At 49.2% G+C, this 20717-nt stretch overlaps 1 protein-coding gene across 1 annotated transcript in view; it reads right to left on the minus strand.

Annotated features, from left to right (window-relative positions):
- LOC128568575 (maestro heat-like repeat-containing protein family member 7) overlaps window positions 1-20717 on the minus strand; it is a 26404-nt gene continuing 5687 nt past the window's right edge. Inside the window, exons 4-19 of the mRNA XM_053566226.1 lie at window positions 18650-18754; window positions 17751-17886; window positions 17218-17315; window positions 16480-16629; window positions 15072-15226; window positions 14691-14826; window positions 13871-14049; window positions 12993-13130; window positions 12647-12764; window positions 12082-12222; window positions 11592-11765; window positions 9049-9207; window positions 8671-8793; window positions 7713-7818; window positions 5758-5823; window positions 1-1155 (exon numbers count right to left, since the gene is read on the minus strand). Of these exons, the coding sequence (XP_053422201.1) occupies window positions 926-1155; window positions 5758-5823; window positions 7713-7818; window positions 8671-8793; window positions 9049-9207; window positions 11592-11765; window positions 12082-12222; window positions 12647-12764; window positions 12993-13130; window positions 13871-14049; window positions 14691-14826; window positions 15072-15226; window positions 16480-16629; window positions 17218-17315; window positions 17751-17886; window positions 18650-18754 (2214 nt within the window). The 3' untranslated portion in view covers window positions 1-925. The remainder of the gene's footprint in view (window positions 1156-5757; window positions 5824-7712; window positions 7819-8670; window positions 8794-9048; window positions 9208-11591; window positions 11766-12081; window positions 12223-12646; window positions 12765-12992; window positions 13131-13870; window positions 14050-14690; window positions 14827-15071; window positions 15227-16479; window positions 16630-17217; window positions 17316-17750; window positions 17887-18649; window positions 18755-20717) is intronic.

The following is a 20717-nucleotide window of genomic DNA, read 5'->3' on the forward strand; positions in this document are numbered from 1 at the left end:
GTGAGCTCAGGTAATCCACCCGCCTCGGCCTCCCAGAGTGCTAGGATTACAGGCGTGAGCCACCACGCCCGGCCACAGGTATGTTTCAGAATTCACTAAGAGTAAATTACAAATGTCTTACCACAAAAGAGAAGTGAGTGAAGTGATGGTTATGTTAATGAGTTTGATTTAAGCATTGCACATTATATATCAAATAATCACATTGTACCCATAAATCTAAAGTTATGATTTAATAACAAAATTTTTGAAAAATGAGGTGGATGTAGTGGCATGAGTTTCAGTTATTCAGGTGGCTGAGGTAGGAAGACTGCTTGGGACCAGGTGTTAGAAACCAGCCTGGGAAAATGCTGAAGCCTGCACTCTTAAATATAAGATGAAAAAGTATCTTAGGTGGGTGTGGTGGCAGGTACCTGGAGCCCCAGCTACTCAGGAGGCTGAGGTGGGAGGATCACTTGACTGCAGAGGTCCCAGGTTGCACCAAGCCATGTTAGCACCCCACCATACTCCAGCACGGCTGATAGAGAGAAACTCTGTCTCTTATACAGGTAAGAAGGATCAAAGGCCACCTAAGAGGTTAGTTCTGATTCGTACCCATTTATGAGTCATTGACTATTCACGGGTGGTCACTACAGCCTTTTTCTTTCGTTTGTTCAGATGTCGGGGAGACGACCTTTGTCCAAGGAAATGGGCTAATTTGGATAGAGACTGAGCAGGCACATTTGATCTTAGGAGATGCAGAAGGTTTCTGGTGGGTTGGCTGCCGTCGTTGTTCACTGCAGCTCGAACTCCCGCCTCCAGGGATCCTCCCACCTCAGCCTCCTGAGGAGTGGGGCTCCGGGCATATGACACCGTGCCTGGCCTCAGGTGGACTTCGAGATGATCTTCTTGAGTCTCATTTCGATATGTTGCCTGTCAGGTGGCACGTTCATAATCTTCCTTGGTGCCACCTGCGAAAAGATTCTTGAAGGTGTTGCCAACAGTTCTTTTGCCCACGCTTGCCTTTGACGAGGTGCACTTTCCTCCCCGGGACTTTTATGCCCATGATGGTCCTCCTGGAAGTGGGCAACTGGGAGGCTGGATCGCTGACTTCTGCCAGAACTTCTTGGGCCAATGACCTGACCTGGTGGTCCTCGTCCCTTTCTAGTCTTTCCAAAGCTGAAACAAGAAGGAGATCAGCTAAGACTACAGATCCCTCAGGACTGTCGACTCAAACCCCATTCTTCCCTACCTCACATGATTTCACTTAGCATAATTTTTGTCTTGATCAAAGACATACTTGTTTCATTATACAAAATATATAAAGTAATCTTTATTTTTCAAAAAGGAAAGGAAGAAATATCACTCTTCCCCAGAGATAACACTGCTAATAGGTTAGTATCGACCTTTGCTGCATTACTTTAAACACCTAATGTACACAAAAGTTTTATTGACAAATTAGCATTAGCATATTTTACTTCCAGAAAATATTCCTCTGTACAGCATATCTCATCATATGATTCTATTCTATTGTAATTTTTCACTGCTATAAATAATCATGAATTTAGTCAGCAATTATTTACTGAGTATTTCCTGTCACCAGGCGCTGTTCTAGGTGCTGGGGATATAGCAGTGACCATTGACACAGAGTCCCCACCCTCGAGTCATTAACATTCTGGGGGGAGAAAGAAAAATAAACAAGTAAACACAAATTCAGTCCAGACAAGGAAGCCAAGTGGACTAATGAGACAGTAACTGGGAGGGGCCCCTCCAGAAACGGCAGTCAGGGAATGCCTTCCTGAGAAGGTGACAACCCAAGATCCCAAAGCCTGGGGACTAGCCTGAGAGCCAGCCAGCTGCAGGGGAGGGCAGAAGCATCCCCAGTGGGAGAGAGGGGTCTACTCATGCTGCAGGGAGTTGCAGGGTGGCTGCGGCTTCTGGGAAGGGGGCAGTGATGCAGGCTGAGGTGAGAGAGGCAGGCAGAAGCAGAGCCCCCAGCACCAACCTATGGCACTCAGAGCAGAGAGAAGCTACTGGAGTGTTGGAAGCAAGGGGGACAAGGTCCAATGTCCATGTTTTAAGCAGACTCTGACTGCTCGGTGGAGAGAATGCCACAGAGATGAGGAAGAGGGTGCTGGAGACTTGTTGGAGTGGTGAGGGATCCATTGGGATGGGAACAGGGAATAAAGTCAGAAAATTCCTAAGCACAAAGACAATGGAAAGAATCTTGGCTCAGGAAACATTTTACTTGGAGGCCTTCAAACCCATGCTTCCACAGTATCACTGCTTTCATTTATATTTAGATCAGAAAAGAGCTGCTGGGCTTCAGTTCTAACAACAAAGCTGTGAGGCAATTGAAAAAAGCATTTGTTGACCCGCGGGTTCCTTGGGCACAGATGATGGGTGTAAGGATATTTAGAAGTACCCTTCCTTGGAAAAATCTGCCCCTTGCCCAGGGGGTTTGGGAAGTCCATATTGGAGGAGGATGGGATGGGAAGGCATGGGTAAAACTCTGGAGGACTGGGGAGTCCAGGACATGCAGCAGACACTTTGGTTTTGGAAACAAGAGCAGGTGGCCTCGGAGGTAAATAATGACAAGTGTCAGAATTAAAGCCAGGTTTACAGCCCAAGGGGAACAAACCCTGCTGCCTAGTCGTCAAATTTCTAGGGGTAGCACGGCTGCTCTCTGAGAAGCAATTAACAAACTCCCTGCTCCTCTACCACAGCTTTAAGGACCTTCCCGACCTGCCACTCACACTATCACCCCTTTCCGTAGCCCAGAAGCCTGCTGCAAGGAAACAAATGTGTCGTGAGACGTCTACGTGCCACGCAAAGCTCAGTGCTCTGTCCATTTTTATTCAATACTTAGAACAACATTTAAGGGCATCAGTATTATCTGTTACACAGATGAAGAACCTCAGACATAGAGATGAAGGAACACATCCTCCAGGCCAGGTCCTGATCCAGCTAGAATTTGACATTTGCCTTGCTGATGTTAGAGTTTATGCTTTCTCATGATATCACTGACTTTGAGGAAAGGAAGGCCCTGACGAATCACTTAGTTCAATCCTTAATTCTCTAGGTATGAAATTACCATAAGGAAAGTAAGAACTTATCCATCCCCAGTTGTATAAAAGGTATTACCTGTGAGTAATTTGCCATTATCTCAAAACAGTTTATTCAAAATAGTATCTTTCAGGAGGCCCCGGGCTAACCTAATTGGCTAAGAACCGGAAGACAGACACTCTGAGCACACATATAAACAACAAATTGAGCAACCTGCTGCTGAACCATCTCTGGTTCAACAATGACATCAAGATGGAAATCAAATCCTTTAGCCCAGGGCACCGAATGCCTACGTCACAGAGACAGGAAGATCACCAGTTAACGACCTAAGTTGCACCTCAGGGAATCAGAAAATGAGAACAAATGAAACACAAAGCCCACAGAAGACTAGGGAGGAGAAAGATCAGAGCACAACTAAATAAGTTTCATACACACACACACACACACACACACATACACACGGATCAATGAGAGGAAAAGTTATTTTTTTTGAAAAGATAAACCAATTGAGAGAGTTCTATCAGAGTTCTACCTGACCACTAGCTAAAGTAAGCAATTAAGGAAGAAAGAGAATTCAAGTAGGCTCAGTCATAAACAGGGGACATTACAATTGATACCACTGAAAGACAAAAGATCATCCAAGACTCGGACAAACACTTCTATGCACACAAAGTAGAAAATGCAGAGGAAAAGGGTAAGTTCTCAACAATGAAAACCTCCCAAGCTTGAATCAGGAGGAAATAGAAATCCTGCACAGATCAGTAGCAAGTAGCAAGACTGAATCAGTGATTTGTAAAACCTTCCAAAAAGAAAACAAACAAACAAACAACAAAAAACACCTCAGGAGAAGATGAATTCACAGCTGGACTCTACCAGACCTACAGAGAAGAACAGTGGTACCTATACTACAAAAACTGTTTTATACCACCAAGAAGGGAGTCTTTCCTAACTCCTTATACATACCCAGTATGACACTATAACCAAAGCCAGGAAACAACAAACAAAAACAATAGACTGGTACCCCTGATGAACATGCATCCAACAATCTACAACGAATTGCCAGCAAATTGAATACAACAGCACATCAAAAATAGTAGTTCACCATCATCTCGTGGGTTTCATCTCAGGGATCCCACACTGGTTCAATATAGAAAAATCAGTCAGTATGATTCACCACAAAAAACGAACTGAAAAGGAAAACCATATGACCATCATGATAGATTTCAGAGATAGCATGTGATAAATCCCAGTGCCCCTTCCTGATTAAAGCCCTTAAAATACTAGGCACAGAAGGAACATGCTTCAAAATCACAAGAGTAGGTCTCCAAGATGGCAGTTTAGAGACATCTTTCATCAGCCACTGTCAGTATTTTGGGGGAGATGAGTGTCCTGCCACCTCCATTTAGATTGTCCCATCCCGAAACCGCATCACAATGACACAGAGAGACAACATGGGACACCAGGAGCAAAAAAGATAAGATGGGTGTGAGGCCTGCACAGAAGGCAGGTGCAGGGGAGTACAGTGACCCAGGGACAGAGCCTACATGTGGAATCCCTGGGGGACTAAGTCTGCCCCGAGATTCTCCTCCACCCCGCCATGGCTCCCTGTCTGGGTGAACCAGGGATCAGACTGAACTTTGGATTGGACCATCCCTCTGGGCATGTGAAACAAACAAGAACTGAGGTTCCATGGGACTCTCAGGGCCATGAAACTGGCCCTTTGGCCGAGAGCAGAGAGTGCATTCTGCTTCTTTGGGATGGAGCCAGGTGCTTGTGTATGGGCAGTCGTGGGAGCAGTGGAGGGTTTAGATGTGCACTGTACTCAATAGGAAACCAGCCTGCTGGGTGCCTAGCCATCCTACTCAAGAGAGACACAGGAGTGGAGTGTGGACTACTGACCCCTTGAGCCGGCTAACATCCTAGGGGTCCCAGTGTGACATGGCTTTGCATCCAAACTCTGGGCTTGGACAGCCATCTCAGTCTGGGATATAAGCCAGAGTGGGCAGGCCTTATTCAACACAGACCCCTTGAAACCACCAAGTACTATCTGGATAGCTGAGATTCATCCTTTGGAAAGTTTTATGTAATCCTGAGGAGTGTAGCACCCTCTCTACTTCACTTTTCAGGTGTTCCTGAATGCACCCAGAACAAAAGCAGGGAAACATGACCACATGTCCAGGGCAACCTGCTGGTAACTTCCTGCTCCCAGCATATCCAGAGGAAAAAGTATTTTGGAATTTTTCCTAATCCTGGAGTGCTACCTAGTGTCTTTATGAAATTTTCTTTCCCTTTCCTAATGCAAGACATGATTGCAAGAGGGACTTTACCTAACAATTGCAATCAGTGTAACCTGCCTTATTGTACCCTCAATGAATCCCCAACAATAAAAAAAAAAAAAAAGGAAAAAAAAAAAAGAACAAGAAACTGCAAGTTTTTTAGGGACAGGGACTGAGTCGGTATTGAACACCTCTCAGAGTGAGCACGGACAACACACAGTAAGTGTTCAACGACCCCAAATATTAGCAGGGTTTTAGCTAGTAAGTAGGATGATGGAAAACGTGTTTTCTCCTCCTCGGTCTCCATTTTCTACTTTTGTCTTCTGATCATGGTAAAAATAAATGAATAAAACGTGTTCTTAAGACATGTCCCCATCCTCCGTCGTACCGTACCCCACCACTTGTGTAATGCAGAACCTGGCACACGGCCCGGACTCACCGCTCCTCATCACCTGCACGTCCTCCTCATGCATGTTGTTCGTGTTTATGTGCTTAACGGTGCAGCCTAAAGACAAGACACATGGAAATTCATTCCGGGGTTTCTAGACTTTGAGGCTGCCTCTTCCCCCGCAGACAGTAGCAAATATGGAAACGTTTCAACAAGTTCTAGCAAGGAGAATAGCTCAGAGATGACTCGCAGCCTAGACAGCACTGTCTCAGCAAAAGAACAATCTCAGAGTGGCTGCGACCCCCAAATTATTGTCAACCTGTGACAGAGAGAGCTGTCAGGGCCTGGGACTGGCCAGGTCTCGGGCCCAGCTTAACTAGGTTCTGGTGGCAGACCACTAAGCTACCTTGCTCAGGAACAATTTCTCTCAGGTGCCTGAGGGCTATCTACTTCCACAGGAGAGAGAGAGAGAGTAAAGTAGCCATAGAATAAATAGATCTTAGTCTTTAGTAGAGCTTGGTAATCTTCAGCAGAGAGACACCGTGCTGGCATTCTGCAGGCAGGAGAGGAGACAGAGTCAGAGAAAGCGGGATCCAACGCACATGCTCCCGACTGCCTTCTCCTCTAGCCTAATATAAGGCTGATCTCCTGCCTCTCAACACCACAGGTGTAGAGACTGCCAATTCACCAACGCTCTCATCTTGTGAGCTCTTATGCTTGTTAGGAGAGCTAAATCCCTCTCTCCATGCCCTCTCTCCAACACCAAGGTGTTCCATTGTTGAGCTATACAGGTATTTCCTATAACTCTCAATCCTCCTATCCATAGGCTATACGGGCTGCTACAGAGAGCACTAGCCCCGATGGTAGCCTCGATGTGACTCTGTATGGGGCTCCCATACCAACAGGAAGATGGGCAAAGAGCAGAAGCCTATTAATTCTCAGAAATGAAACGCACGCCAATGTGTGTTTCATGCCAGACAGAATAAAGCTTTACCCTTGCTGCTGACAAGCAATATTGACCATCCAAACAGCAAGATACTATCTTTCACCTATCATATTGGTGATGATTTTTGAAATATTACCTAGGGTTGGCAAATGCTCATAGAAGTGGATGCTCATATACAGTCAGTAGAAATATCTACAGTAAGTAGAAAATAATTCAATCGCTTTAGAGAGCTCTTTGGCAATCAAAAGCATTAAAATTTTGCATGCCTTCTGGGTCTAGCAATTCTACCTGAAATTTATCTTAACATACTACTCATGATGTCATGCAGAGTGTTGACCACTGCTTCCCTGCTTATAAGAGTAAGAAATGACACAGTAGTTCACAGGATTCAACATTACGATCTGATTTAATGAACAATCTTATAAATCCACCCATATGATGGACTTAATAATATGCAGTTATTGACAATAATGTTGAAGAAAATGTAATGGTTTAAATTTGTGATACAGCAAGAAAAACAAAACAGGAAATCAAAGTGCCTTTTGAAAAGCGCTTGTGTGTATGTGTGTGTATTTGTGTACATAGTATATTGTTAAGAAAAAACTCCGCAATGTTAGCAGATGCTACATACAAATGGTGAAAATTTGGCCTTATTGATTTTCTTCTTTTTTCAAATCAGGATTTTTTAGTCTTTCTAACATTAACACTCATTACCACTGTAATTCCAAAAATATTTTGGAATGTCTGCAGGGCCCCACTCGAAGCAAAAGTTTTGCCCCATGTGTAAAGCTTATGGCACTCTTCCTCACAAAGCAGTTCCTGGACAGAGGGGACACACACATGGAAATGGGGTACAGGCACATCAGCCTCCTCTTCCTCCCTGAGCCTATCTAGGGTAGAATCTGAGGCCTGCCCACTGATCCACATCTCTCATCGGGTCAAGGCTGGGACAGGAGGAGACTTGCTTCATCATGCTATGGTTCCACCTGGCCTTCAGCAGAGGGTCAAGGAAGCCTATGCTGATGAGAAAAGGAGGAACCTCCGGGAGCCACGCCCTTACCTATGACGGTGAGGGCAGCTGCCTTGAGGGAGGTCTGCGGGTTTCCCAAGATCTCCAAGCTCTGGGACAGTAAGTCCCCCATGAGCTGCTGTTTGCCTCTGCGTACCTGCAGAGCCAAAGAGGGTAGTGAAGACCAGGAGAGGGGCAACTGGGAACCTTACCAAAGACCTTCTAGCAGCCACAGCATCCATACTACACACAGCAGCGTCTATCTCAAGGCACCATGTACTGCATGACTGTGTGCCCCAGATCCCCCAACCCCTCCCAACCCAGCCCAGCACAGACTCAGCAGCCAGTGCAGAGGAGCAGGTTGCCACCCTGGCTCCTGGCAGGAGAAAGAAGGGCACACTGACATGGATCGAGGCGGCCCAGGTGTGCGCTGCCCTGACTCTCCCTGGCTTCACTGATCTCTCTGTAGAGTGGAGGGGAACCCGTCCAGCTCCCTCCATAACTGCAAGGTGTCATGGGGGGCTGGTGGTGAGGTGCTCTGTAAAGTGCTCTACCTGCATAAGGGATTCCTGATACCAGAATTACTCACACCACTGTCCGACTTACATGCTCAGCCCTTAAATGTTCGGTTTTCAGCCAGGATTCCTGACCTCTTGCCTGTTGTTGGCTGCAGGAGCCATAGGCTCATAAGACCATGACTACTGACCTCATGTCCTGATGACTCCTGCCCACAGGGCTTCCCTTCCTACCTCTCTGTCTTCTGGCCATGCAGTGACCCTGCATTATGTCCCCAGCCTCTGAGGCAGGGATCAGGACACCAGCAGGATCAAACACAGAGCACCAGGGCCTGGCCTCCCAGGTGCAGGTTCTCAGAGGTAACTGAGGCTAAAGAACGAGAATCAGGGAACTAAAGGAAGGTATCTGTCACCCTGCCCTCTGTCCACCGAATCCATTGTTCTGTCGTAGGGATGAACGTTGAGGCCCAGCTTCCCCAGGGACCCTCACTCACCAGGTACGCGCATGTATCCTGTATCACCTGCAGGTGGTTGCTGAGGGTGATGTGTTGGAAGGTGCCGGTCAGGGGCACCCAGCCAATCACCTTTGCCCACTCACTGAGGGCCTCTCCACAGACCTGTGGGTGAGAGGGGGGGTCCCCAATTCCCACTCCTATGACTTCCCAGGCCAGGGGCTGAGTGGAGGCCCCTACATCACTAGGAGAGGGGAAGAGTGCTGAGGGCCAGCCCAGAGGAGGATGCCAAGAGGTGGATGTGGAGTGTGCAGCCACAGCCAGGCTCATGAGGCGAGAGCCGAAGGGAATGGGCCGTGTGTTGGCACGAGGGGGCATGATTCGGGCCTGGGCTTGGCACGACAGACACGGCCAGCGTACCTTGACCACTTTGCTGTTTTCCTGCTGCACGTTCAGCAGCAAAGGGAGCAGAAATTTACACAGTTCCCTTTTCATGGTGGCTCTGGCCTTATATTTCTTGTCCCGTCTCAGCATGTAGCCCAGAGCAGAGATGGCTGCAATCCTCACTGGCTCCCTCTCCTGCCACAAAGCACAACATTCCTGTGAAGAGGCCGTGGTCTCCTGGCCCTGTCAGGCCTGGTTTCCTTCCATCCACATCTCAGTCTACCTGTCCGAGTGCTCTGGCTGCACTGGCTTACCCAATGCAGAGACCACACAGCCGATGTCTCTGAGTGGCCTCTTCGGCACAGCACTAAGAAGTTAGTAATGCAGGCACAGGGCCAGGCAAAGCAGCATCGTGGCTTTAGTGCTAGCATGGGCCATTTATTTTCTTCCTTCTAAGGATTTAGCTCAAGCATGACACATCTGAAACGATGCACATTTTTATTCTAGTTACATTCTGAAGAAAACTGTTTAAGCCTCTATTAGTTAATGTAAATTTATAATGGCCATCAACAACTAAGCTTTGTGTACTTTCATGAGTATATCACATATACCGTGAGCACCTGTCATGAGTGAGGCACAGTGCCACGTGACAGAGACATGGTAGCACAAGAAGGAATAGTTCCTGAATGCAGGGGCAGACTTGGGAACAAGTTGCGTGCACACACTAGAACAAAATGGCCAAAAAGAGACATGATTCCTTTAGCACTTCAGTGACAAACACAAAGAGAAAACTGTCACATACATGGCAGCTCAACATGGGTGACTGAGCACCACCCTAATCATTCCATGCCTGGGTGGCAGAGTAGAAATACGTTTCTACAATTCATAATGGATCTGAAATATTAGGTGAAGCTCCTCAATTCCCACCAGAGGACGAGAGTATTCCTGAAAGATGAACAGCAGACAGAGTTGGAATTTAAGCACAAATTACAGCCCAGAGTGTGGGCAAGAAAATAGTACTGCAGGTGGCAGGAGGTCTGGGAGTGCTCTAAAGCTCAGAGGTTGTAAACATAGGGAGCAGGAGATGATTCTGGGACAGCGAAAGGTGCTGGTTTGGGGCTGTCATCCAGCCATCCTGTCCAGGTTCTCCCTCCACCCCATCCTGATGACCTAATCGATCACCAAGCAGCAGGGCATGGAACACCCCAGCAGAGCAGGGAGTGCGGTGTCCAGGACAAAAAGAGATGGATCCCTGGGTGTCTGGGACTCAGGGAGGGCAGGGAGCCCTAGAATCCAAAGAACGGCTATTGCACACCCAAGTGAACCCTCTCCCTAGATGCTCCCCCATGGTCCCTGAAATCAGGCTGCAGAAAGAGGCATTGCTTTCACAGAGGGTCCACTGAGACTCTCTACTGATGCCAGAAATCACACATCAGCCAACCATCGAGGAAAACCAACACTACAAGGAAAGAGACCACATGTGAGAAATACCATAATGGGTATGTCATAAACTACTAACAACTGAAGACAATCTGAGGTAAAATAAAGACATTTTCATACAAAGATGTAAATGTTTACTACCTTCAGACCCTCACTCAAGGAACCAGAAAGGAAGGGAGAGGCGAACCCTAGGAGGGAGGAAAGAGCTGTAAGAAGGAAGGTGAGAGAGACGTGTAAACATGGTGATTCTAAGTAAGAGCCGACCGTATGAAATCACAGCAGTCGTGGTGGCGAGAGGATACAAAGTCCACATTGGAGACGTGATGGCAGATGGACCTAAAATACTAGATGACATGCATGTGTGACCCGGGAAGGTGTGATGGGAATTAAACATCTCCAGTCTTCATGTTGTTTGGATGGTGCGAAAAGGCACTACCTTTAGGCATTGTTAAGTCAAGTTCATTGCGCAAGCTGAATTGTAAAAGTAACTGAAAGATGGATAAGTCAGGCCTTGACCTAGCCACTCAGGGGCCTCCAGAGTCATAGCGGAGATGAGATCTACACTCAGATCATTCCAACCCAAGGTTCAAAAGCCAAGGAAGTTACAAATGTCACAACAGGAGCACAATCAGCACGTGTCTCAGGGGTATTGAGTTCCCTCCAGCACTAAGATGCTGTGACCTTAAGGAGGAGTGGGGAGGGTAGGTGTGAGTCTCTTAGTCCAAATGGCTGAGTCTCGGATTTCTCTTGCCACAGGACTCTAGCTTTCTAAGGTCCCTGTGCTATGCGGGAGTACAGCAGGCCATCAGCTCTCTCCCTCTTCACTCCGTGAGTAGTCCGTATCCTTAGGGTGAGCGCAGTGTGTGAGCTTTCAAGTGTGGGTCCAGTGGCTCCTCCAGGGAACATCTGGGGTCAGCGGAAATGGAGGCATGTGCTACCTGCAGGTGCTGGGAGGGTACTTGGATGAAGTGTCCAGAGCACAGCTCCATGTGGCCAGGTTTCCTTTTGTCTTCCCCTCCATTTTCTCATCCCTGGGCCACAGGCCCTTGGCCTAGCCCCAACGCTTAGCTCATACCAAGGTGCAGCCTCAGCCCAGCTCACACCATTCCCAAGGGCTCCCAGGGGCTGCAGGCACATACGTCATTGATGAGGGGACGCAGTTGCTGGCAGATGCTGCAGAACATTCCCTGGATGTCCTTGTTCTTTCCGTGGTGGATGATGTTCTGCAGGCTCCTCACAGCCTGCACCGTCACCCGCACCTCACCATCCAGGAAGCCTCGTAGGAATGGAACCAGCCTCTTGAGAGCCTTTGACTATGGGGAAGAAGGCAGAGATCACTCAGCACCCTGGGGACCATGCAGCATTCTCAGGACTTAGAACATGGAGTCAGCATAGAAGAGAAACAGATGTGGGAATCCTAAGGGCTGAACATGCCGAGGACAGAATGGCTCTGAGGGCTCGGGCAGCACGAGGACATGCCTGGGTTAGCGTCCACACTGGGAGTTGTGCTGCCCTCAGATGGGGGTGGGGTGGACTCAGCCCGATGCAGCAGAGGGAGCAAGTGAGGAAAATAAGCAAATGCTTTGGGGATTCACAGGTGGTCCCACTGGACTCTCACCACACTCTTACATTTTCTGGGTGCAGTGCCAGGTTACTGATTCCCTGCAGGCTGATTTCTTGCATAATGATGCTGGGGTCTTTGAGCCAGTGGGTTAGAGTGGACAGTGACACTTGTCCCAGGGTGTGTGCCACGGTCGGGTGCCAGAGCAGCTGAAGGCAAAACACCATGGTTATGGATGGAGGAGAGATTGTGGAGCCTTGGGCACCCTCCAGACCTGCTCAGAGCCCTACACCAGTAAGGACTGTGTCCAGGTGACAGAGGTGGCAGATCTGGTCATGTGGAGCGGAGACTGTGGGGAAGCGCTGGGGCTCATGCTGGTAAGGCTTGAATGTGGAGCCCCACGCTAGGATCTGTGCATCATCCTGGGAGGACCAGAACTGCAAACACCCTTCCCAACTCTCCTTGCCTCCTTGAACCAGTCCCCTGACATGACAGGGAAGGGAACCCCCTTTGAGGTTGCTGGATTCTTTTCTTCTCCTTCCTGGGACAAGTTACTTAATATCCCGCTAAACAGGCAGTCCCTAACTACCAGAAGTGGACGGCCCAAGCTCTTGAGCTCTCCCCAGCTCTCACCTGCACATAGAAGGCCATGCCCAGGATCTTCCTACCCTCGTCCACACTGTAGAGCAACTTGTGAACATGGCTCAGGAATCGGTGGAGAAGGGAAGGTTCACATACTCTCACAATTGCCCTGGGATGGGACAAGGGAAGCCAGCAGTTGGCAGGGGTGGGGGAGGGGTCGGGGCCAGTGTGCACCCACAGGGAAGACATGAGGCCTGAGGAGTCAGGACAGCAGAGGGCTGGGCATGGGGACCGAGGGCGGGAAGCTGCTATGTTTGTGTGCTGCCCCCGGGAGCACACAAGAGACCCTGGGGTCAGGGTCGGGGTGATGCCTTGGGCACTGGGGAAGTGGCTGCACCTTGCCAGGTCCATGGCCCCTACGTAGAAAGACGCAGAACCGGACAGCAGGTCCCAGCAGTGATGCTCATTTGCATGGATCAACACTTCCTCATGTGCAGCTGCCAGGAGCAGCAACTTCGCTACCTCCAGGGCACACCTGAAGGCCACCACCATGCAGATAGTGAAAAGAAAAGGACAACAGGTGGGCAGGGTGCTATGCCCGGGGCTGCACTCCTGCGCTGGTGAGCTAGAGGCGGTCTCAGCTCTGGTAGCGGGATCTGCTCTCCTGCTGACAAGAAGTCCCACTCTAGGGCCTGTCCACAATTGCCCATCCACTCAGAGTCCAATGACAGACACTGCGGGGATGTCCTAGCGTCCTGGCTTTCAAGTCCCGCTGTCACTCACGACATGTACCCCCACATCGTCAGAGTGTCTCTCCTTTGTTTCATTTGTTTTTGTTTTCATTCCGGGTTTTATTGGAAGCAAACACTCTGAGGTTGAAAAACAGCACCACGGCCACTGATGTAGGAGCAGGGTCCCCATCTCCCAGTTGAGGAGACCGAATCCCACTTGCAGTGGACGGCACAGCTAGTGAGGATGCCACCCAGGCTGCTGCTCATGGCCAAGCCTGCGTGCAGTGGGTGACTAGGACCTGTCATCTAACATCCCACTGCCCTCTTCACGTGTACAATTACAAACACGGTAGGAGCCACGGTGTGAGCAGTGGAACAGTGCACGTGATGGGAGGAGTGAGGAGAAATCTGAAATCTGAGGCCACGGTGCTGCCTCACCCCAGAGACATCCCTTCCTCACATCCCTAAGAGATCAGCATCTAGCCCCCTGGTCTCCCAGAAATGAACTCGCTGCATTTCTCTACCACCTGGAGGGGAGGCTTACTTAGTGGGGTCAAGGGACCAGCTCTGGCTGCTTGGGCCCCCCTCCATCTTCCAGGGAACATTTTGCTTAGTCACACCGTAGAGATGACTCAGCACAGCCAACAACAGCTGTGGGAAGAATTCCTGGACGGCCTCCTGGCACAGGGGTCCTGACAGCATCTCACGCAAGGCACATGTCACCTGGGGAGTGAGGAGCAGAATCGCCCAGGCCTGGACCATGATCGCTCACCCTGAAAGCCTGGGCTGGAATCCAAACCTCTCCTTCCCTGTCACTGCCCAGTGGGTGTGGCTCACTCTGACCCAGGCTTCTAAGAAACATCCAAAAACTAAATACCCACACGTGACACCTAGGGAACTGAGGGGCCACCCACACCCAATCTGCTTCCTTTTTAGCACACTTGACATTAAACATGGAAAGGAAAGTGACTCTAACTGGTCAGCAGAGGATGGTTTCTGGCAATCTGAGCACACAACCTCCAGGCCGCCCAGCCTTCTCCTCCTCTGTGCCCCATGCCACACCCTCAGGCTTCTGTCAGATGCTGCCAACCCAGAATGCTGAGCCAGCACAAGCAGGTGCGCCCTATCAGTGTCCTTTTCCTGCAGTGGGGCTGGCCCTGCCCTTTTTCCACCACACACTCTTACACCCACAAGTGCTGAAAGGAGGGCAAAGTGAGCTGTGAGGTGCGCACTCAGGATGCAGGCTGAACACTCTCCTCTTTGCCCCTCCCAGGGCCTACTTCACCCCCTGAGGTCAAGCTCTTTCATTCACAAATCGGCCCTTAGCTCCTCAGTAGGACATGCCAGCCCCCTCATGTGCTGACCACCACAGGCTGGGCGTCCATCTCCCCTGTGTCTTCTCTGTAGTGGCTCATTTCCAGGAAGTCAGTGAGCAGCTGCAGGACATTGAGAGCTGTGTCTCGCTGGGGGCCAAATGCCTTCCACACGGCCAGAGTCGTGCTGCAAGACCCAGGGACAGCAGTGTCATGCGCTCTGGTCTCGGGCCCATGAAGAGCCAGTTCGCAGGTACAAAGGAGTGAGAGCAGAAAGGAACCAGCCAGAGGACATGGAAATGTGACTTGCTGAGACCAGAGAGGAGGGAGGGCGGGACCATGTTCTTGCAAAGCAATTTTCATCTGGGCTGGGGGCCAGACACAGGGGACTTCCTGGGCTGTAGAAGGTGCCCTGAGCCAGGGCAGAGGTACCTGTCCCAGGGCAGGGGCTTGCTGAGCAGCATGGGGATGACAGAGCAGGTGTTGCTTCCTGCCAGGGAGCACATGGCCTGCAGGGTCTCCTCCTTCGTGCGGGGCTTCAGACTCCTGCTGAGCCACTGGAGGATTCCCTCCGCTATTTCCTCCACCTGCGGGACAGACAGAAGTCCTCAGGGCTCCTTCCCTGTGACCTTCCCACCTTCATCCTCTACCAAGTTCCAAACTCCAGGGGCCTACTTGCAATCCTACCAGTGGCTCCCTTTTCAAGGCAGAGTTCTGGGGGCCAGAGGCCAGACCAGCAGGGCCCACAGAAGGCACTGTAGAAGCTGGTGACAAGGCTCACTGTAGAAAAGTACCTTCCCACGGCCACAAACTTTGGGGAAGAACTGCCGGGTTACTCCGGAGGAAAAGCAAAAGCACCGCAGACACATCAGAGGTTCTCCTTCCACATTCAAGCAGATTTCCTTTTCTTTATTTTTTTTATGCATTGACTTGCTCTGTCACCCCTTCTAGAGCACAGTGGCATTATCATAGCTCAATGCAACCGTAAACTTCTGGGCTCAAGTAATCTTCCTGTCTCAGGATCCTGAGTAGCTGGGTCTTCAGGGACCCACCAAAATGCTTGGCTAATTTTTTCTCTTTTTAGTAGAGATGGGGTCTCAGTGTTGCTCAGGCTTGTCTTGAACTTCTGAGCTTAAGGGATCCTCTCCCTTCAGCCTCGCCAAGTGCTGAGATTATGGACATGAGCCATTGTGTCGGACATGAGATTAAATTTCAAACAATTTTCAACCCTCGCAACTACAGGATGAACTGGTTTTGGGGGTGGGGGCTCCCAGGCTCTGTCCTGGCCCTCACAGCACTAATACAAAGGGTCTGGGAAGCCTATTCCAATGTAGCTTCAAAGACGCCCTCAGAGCATCCTTCCAGTGTTGTGACCCTGGCCAGACAAGTCACATAAATGAGTGAGGACAACAGGTATCGGTAGACTCAGGGACAGGAAGAGGGGTGGAGAGAGCCCATGTACCAGCCTATAAAAGGGACAGTGCCCACTCAGAAGGGTAAGCCCATTTTAAAGTTGTTTTCAAACAAAAGGTAATGCATTCAAAGACCACTCCATAAGCTTGTTGATTTGCCGTCCAGAGTCTAAGCTCCTGACACCCCCAGGGTACCAGGGGAATGTCCCCAACAATAGGCACTTTTGAGCTCAGGACTACACATGTTACAGCTCATGGGACCACAGAGAAAAATCGATTCCAAGCCTACATTTTATAGATCAATAAATTGAGGCCAACAGAGAAGGGACTTCCTGAGGCCCTCCTTCTGGTTAGTACTAAGTGGAGCCAGGAGAGAGCCCAGGGCTCCTGATTTATGGGGCAGAGCTTCTGCCACAGTGCCACACTACCTTTATCAAATTTCTGCCCCGCTCTTTGATGACAGCACTCATCAGCTGGGCAGCAGCCAGAGACAACTTGGCCTTGCTGTTGCTCAGGCCCTCCATGGCCTCCAGCACCAAGTCGTAGAGCTGGGATTGGGTCAAGCACCCTCCAAATGCCTACAAGAGAGGCCATCAGTCTTGATGCACCTGGGCCCCTACCTCACATGGCCCAGACCACCCTTCCTGGGAAGGGGATGAGGGAGAGCCCTTCTCTGGAGCAAGATGCACTTCTGTCCAAGGCCTATGCTGGCTGTTGAGCTCCCAGAGGACACTGTCACTAGAGCCAGAGTCTTTGGGGGTGGGAGGCAGAAACACTGAGAGGCTGCACTGAGAGGCTGAGTAATGTGGGACTCAGAGGTGAGAGGCTGCAGAGACAGAGCAGTGGGAGCTAGGGGCTGGGGCTGGGGTCCTTAGTGCCACTCCTCTGTGGCAGGAGTTGGCATCCATGTCACTCTGGAAGCACCAATGCTTCCAGTGGACTGAATCACTAGGAAGGATCAGAATTGGGATATGCACAGGAGAGCATGTGGGAGCCCCAAGACTGGGCCTTTCTTCACTCAGGGACAGTCCTCCAAAGAAAACCTTCATGCCAGTCATGGAGAGGGAAGGCAGGTGGGATATGAGAGTCCCAAGCGAGGTGGCAAGAACATTATGTGAATGAGAGGCCCCAGCTCTCCCCGTATGACTCAGGCCCCACGCCCTCACCCTGCCAATTTGAAAGGTGTTTTTATAGAAGGTGTTGGCACTGTAGGCTTCCCTCTTGGCCTCTTCTTCCAAGTGCTTTTCTGATTTCCTTGACATCTCTGAAACAAACACCCCAAGCCCATCCCTCGCGTAGTCAGAAGGCGTCTTAGGTCACCCTCTCCCACCTTTCAGGGGACTTTGGCCTAGCCCAAAGCACCTACTGAGCTAAGTCAGCTTGGAGAGAGGTGGGGGTGGCCAAGGGTGGAGCACAGTCAGCATAAGGAAGCTGAGGGCTCTTGTCTAGGGCCCTCCTGTTGCCTGGCTCAGAGCAGAGACAGAACTAGGTAGAGTCTGAGGCTCAGTCAGATGGGGAGGAGCTGATTCAAAAGAACTCTTTCCTGAGCAGGTATTCTGTCCCAGGGGCGTTATTGCAGTATTTAGGGGCAGGTCCCTCCATGGAAATGAAGTGCTCAGGTAACTTCTAGGCCCTCACTCTTCTGGATCAGAGAATGTGGGGAGGCTGGAGAGGAGGGAGGAGAGAGGGCCGAGCATACTCTTCTGCAGCAGGAGGACACAGTAGAGGCTGTAGACGGCTTCGGCAGACAAGATGCAGATGCTGTCCACGGGGTCCTGGCAGTGTATGGCCAGCATCCTCACCAGGTGCCCTAGTCGGGTGAACTGAATTTCCCCCTGGGGAGGAAAGCCAGAAATCCCATATTATCCCAGCCACGCTTCTGGGTGGGCTGTCACAGAGAAAAAATGTGAAGTAGGTGACACGTGTGCCAGAGACCTGAGCGGTGAGAGTAGGAGCGGGGAACAGGGAAGGAATGAGGTGAGGTGTGGCTTCAAAGCATAGATGCCAACATAGCTGGGGAAGGTCCCGACTGTGTCCCCTCTCTGCCTCTTGACACCCCACTCATGCTTCAAGCCCAGCTCAAATGCCCGGGTCGTTTCCCTACCCACCTCTTCCCATTCTGAAGTAGAAAAAGAACTGGGTAATAACAAAGTGTCAACTGTATTCACAAGTTTGCTCTAAGCAGCTTGCCCGGATTCCCCGACTTGCGACCATTTGTTTCTGTGTTTTTGTGTATTCTTCCCAGCACACTGGGGTTGGGCGTTCATCATGGCACTGGCGGAACTGTGCTGGTCATCTACATATCCATGAGAGCCCTTAGCAGGGTGCCAGGCCAAGGTGGGTGTCCAGTGCCTGCTTGTTGAAGTGAATGGAGACTGAAGCATGTGGGATGAAACTGAATTTAGGGATGTACAAAGAGACCAAGTAGAAGGTAGGGGAGGCAGAGGGAAAGGAGGAGAGAACATGATGGAATCCACAGGAGGACACAGAGCATGGGACAGGGGGGCAGAAGGTGAGACTGAGGGTCCAAGGCCAGGTGACAGATATGATAATGTTGCTGGCGCCAGGGCTCATGCTCCGGGGCAGATAACCACTCACTTTGAAGTTATTCATTTTTAAAGTAAAGCTGAGAACGTAAGAAGCACATGACATGGCCCGTTCCCGCTCATGGTCCTTCTGAGAATTTAGCCAGGTCTCGAGGAGCTGGTGGGAGAGAGAGAGAAAAGGAGCAGCTCAATCAGATGCATCTCAGAGGGTGGGAAGGTAACCTTGAGTGTGGCTTCTGCAAAGTGTCAGGGTCACACTTCTGAGAGCAGGATTCTTTGACCTGGAGGTTCATTGTATGTGGGTCTGTCACCAGAAGCCTTCGTTTTCCCAGCCCCCGATTTTCCCCTTCTGTAGGCGATAGAAATCTCTACACTATACTTATGGATGATTCCTACGAAAACACAAGGCATAAGTCTCCCCAAATACCACTGTTTCAAATACACATCACTCCATGTCAACCTGTAGCAACTAATCTGACAAGGATGCAGGTATACAAAAGGAAATTAATAATTGAAAAGGAAATTATTATAGCACAGTAGATGAAAGCGTCCACAAACAACCCCAGAGAATACTGATGCTGCACTCATGAAAACAAATGAAGGAGAACTCCCTTCCTGAAGCCAGGACCAGCTCCGGTAGCAGCTCTGATCTTAGGGGCCAGACTCTGATGAAATGCCCAAAGACAAGACTGGGGTTCTAAAGGCCATTTTCCACAGAAAGGAACAATAGCCTCTTGAAAAAGCAGTTGGTTCCTAGCCAGGGGAGGAAAGGTACACAAAATTTTCCACTAGAAAACAAGGAAGTTCTTGGAGAGTCCTTGAGTCATGCTGAAATGGCTCAGGGGTCAACTTGAAGAAGTTCCCACCGACCAAACGTGACACAGTGGAACTATTAATGACAAGAATAGTTCCCTTAATTCAAACCCGTCAATATTTTTAATTCATTCTAAATTTAAATGATATGACAGAACCACCTGGGAAGCAATCTTACTAAAAATTAATTCTACATCTGATCAACCTCCAGATCTAATAACCTAGGAAATACTGAACGGAGGAATTTGTGAAATGACCCAGAAAGGATATACTCAGGGCAACCCACAATGAGCAGAACTTACAAAAGAAATGACTTGGTTTCTTCAACAAATATATGTCAAGGAAAGTGACAGAGGACAACGAATAGCTGAAAAGTCTTCAGCAACCCCATGGACGGGAATGTACGTATCGACAGTAGAACCGCATTCTAAGGGAACGTAGTTTTTAAAAAACATATTTCTGAGACAATCAGGCCAAAGTACACAATGAATATTTATGACACGAAGAAATTAAATCAAAGTTACATTTTAATTGTACTAATGGCAGCACAGGCATGTACATGTATTTTAATAGAATCCTTATGTTTGATAAACATACTAAAATGTTTATGGATTAGATGATATGGAATAGCTTCAAAATAGATCAGGGGTAAAGAAGTTGGGGGACGTGAGGGGTATAAATAAAATAACATGGATGGGTCAGAGCTGATGATTGAAGCTAGAACGTGGTACATAAAGTTTATGACTCTATTCTCTCCTCTTTGGTAGATGCTCGAGATTTTCTAGATCAAAAAATTAAAAAAAAGTAAGGCTGGAATGTTAGAAACAATACATTTAGGGACTCTAAAATAACTAATTAAAGAAAGAAACATGATACCAGAAGGAAATTTAGACATCAGGTTTGAAGGAGCTGCACGGAAAGCGTCCATATCTGGTAACTGTGATAGACTCCTCTTCTATTCATCTGTGTACCATATGTTGGCTGGCTCAAAGGAAACATTATGAAGTTGTCAGATGGGATTGTAATGTAGGTAAATGTAACACATGAAACAACTCCAATATAGACAGGGTAAGAATCAAGGGCTTTACCGGCTGATCAAGTCTCTGCATTCCACTTGAGAGGGTAAAATATGGATTCTAGGTAGGCTTGGAAAACGTTAAGTGTGTGTGGAGAAATCCCTAAAGTAACACTGTGACAAGTATATAAGTAGACACAATCAGAAGCACAATAGGCAAATTAAATTGTAACACTAAGATGAGAAAATAACCCAAAGGAGGCAAGAAAGAGGAAACAGACAAAGGAAAATC

Source organism: Nycticebus coucang, chromosome 17 (assembly GCF_027406575.1).
Source record: "Nycticebus coucang isolate mNycCou1 chromosome 17, mNycCou1.pri, whole genome shotgun sequence".
Taxonomy (NCBI): Eukaryota; Metazoa; Chordata; class Mammalia; order Primates; family Lorisidae; genus Nycticebus; species Nycticebus coucang.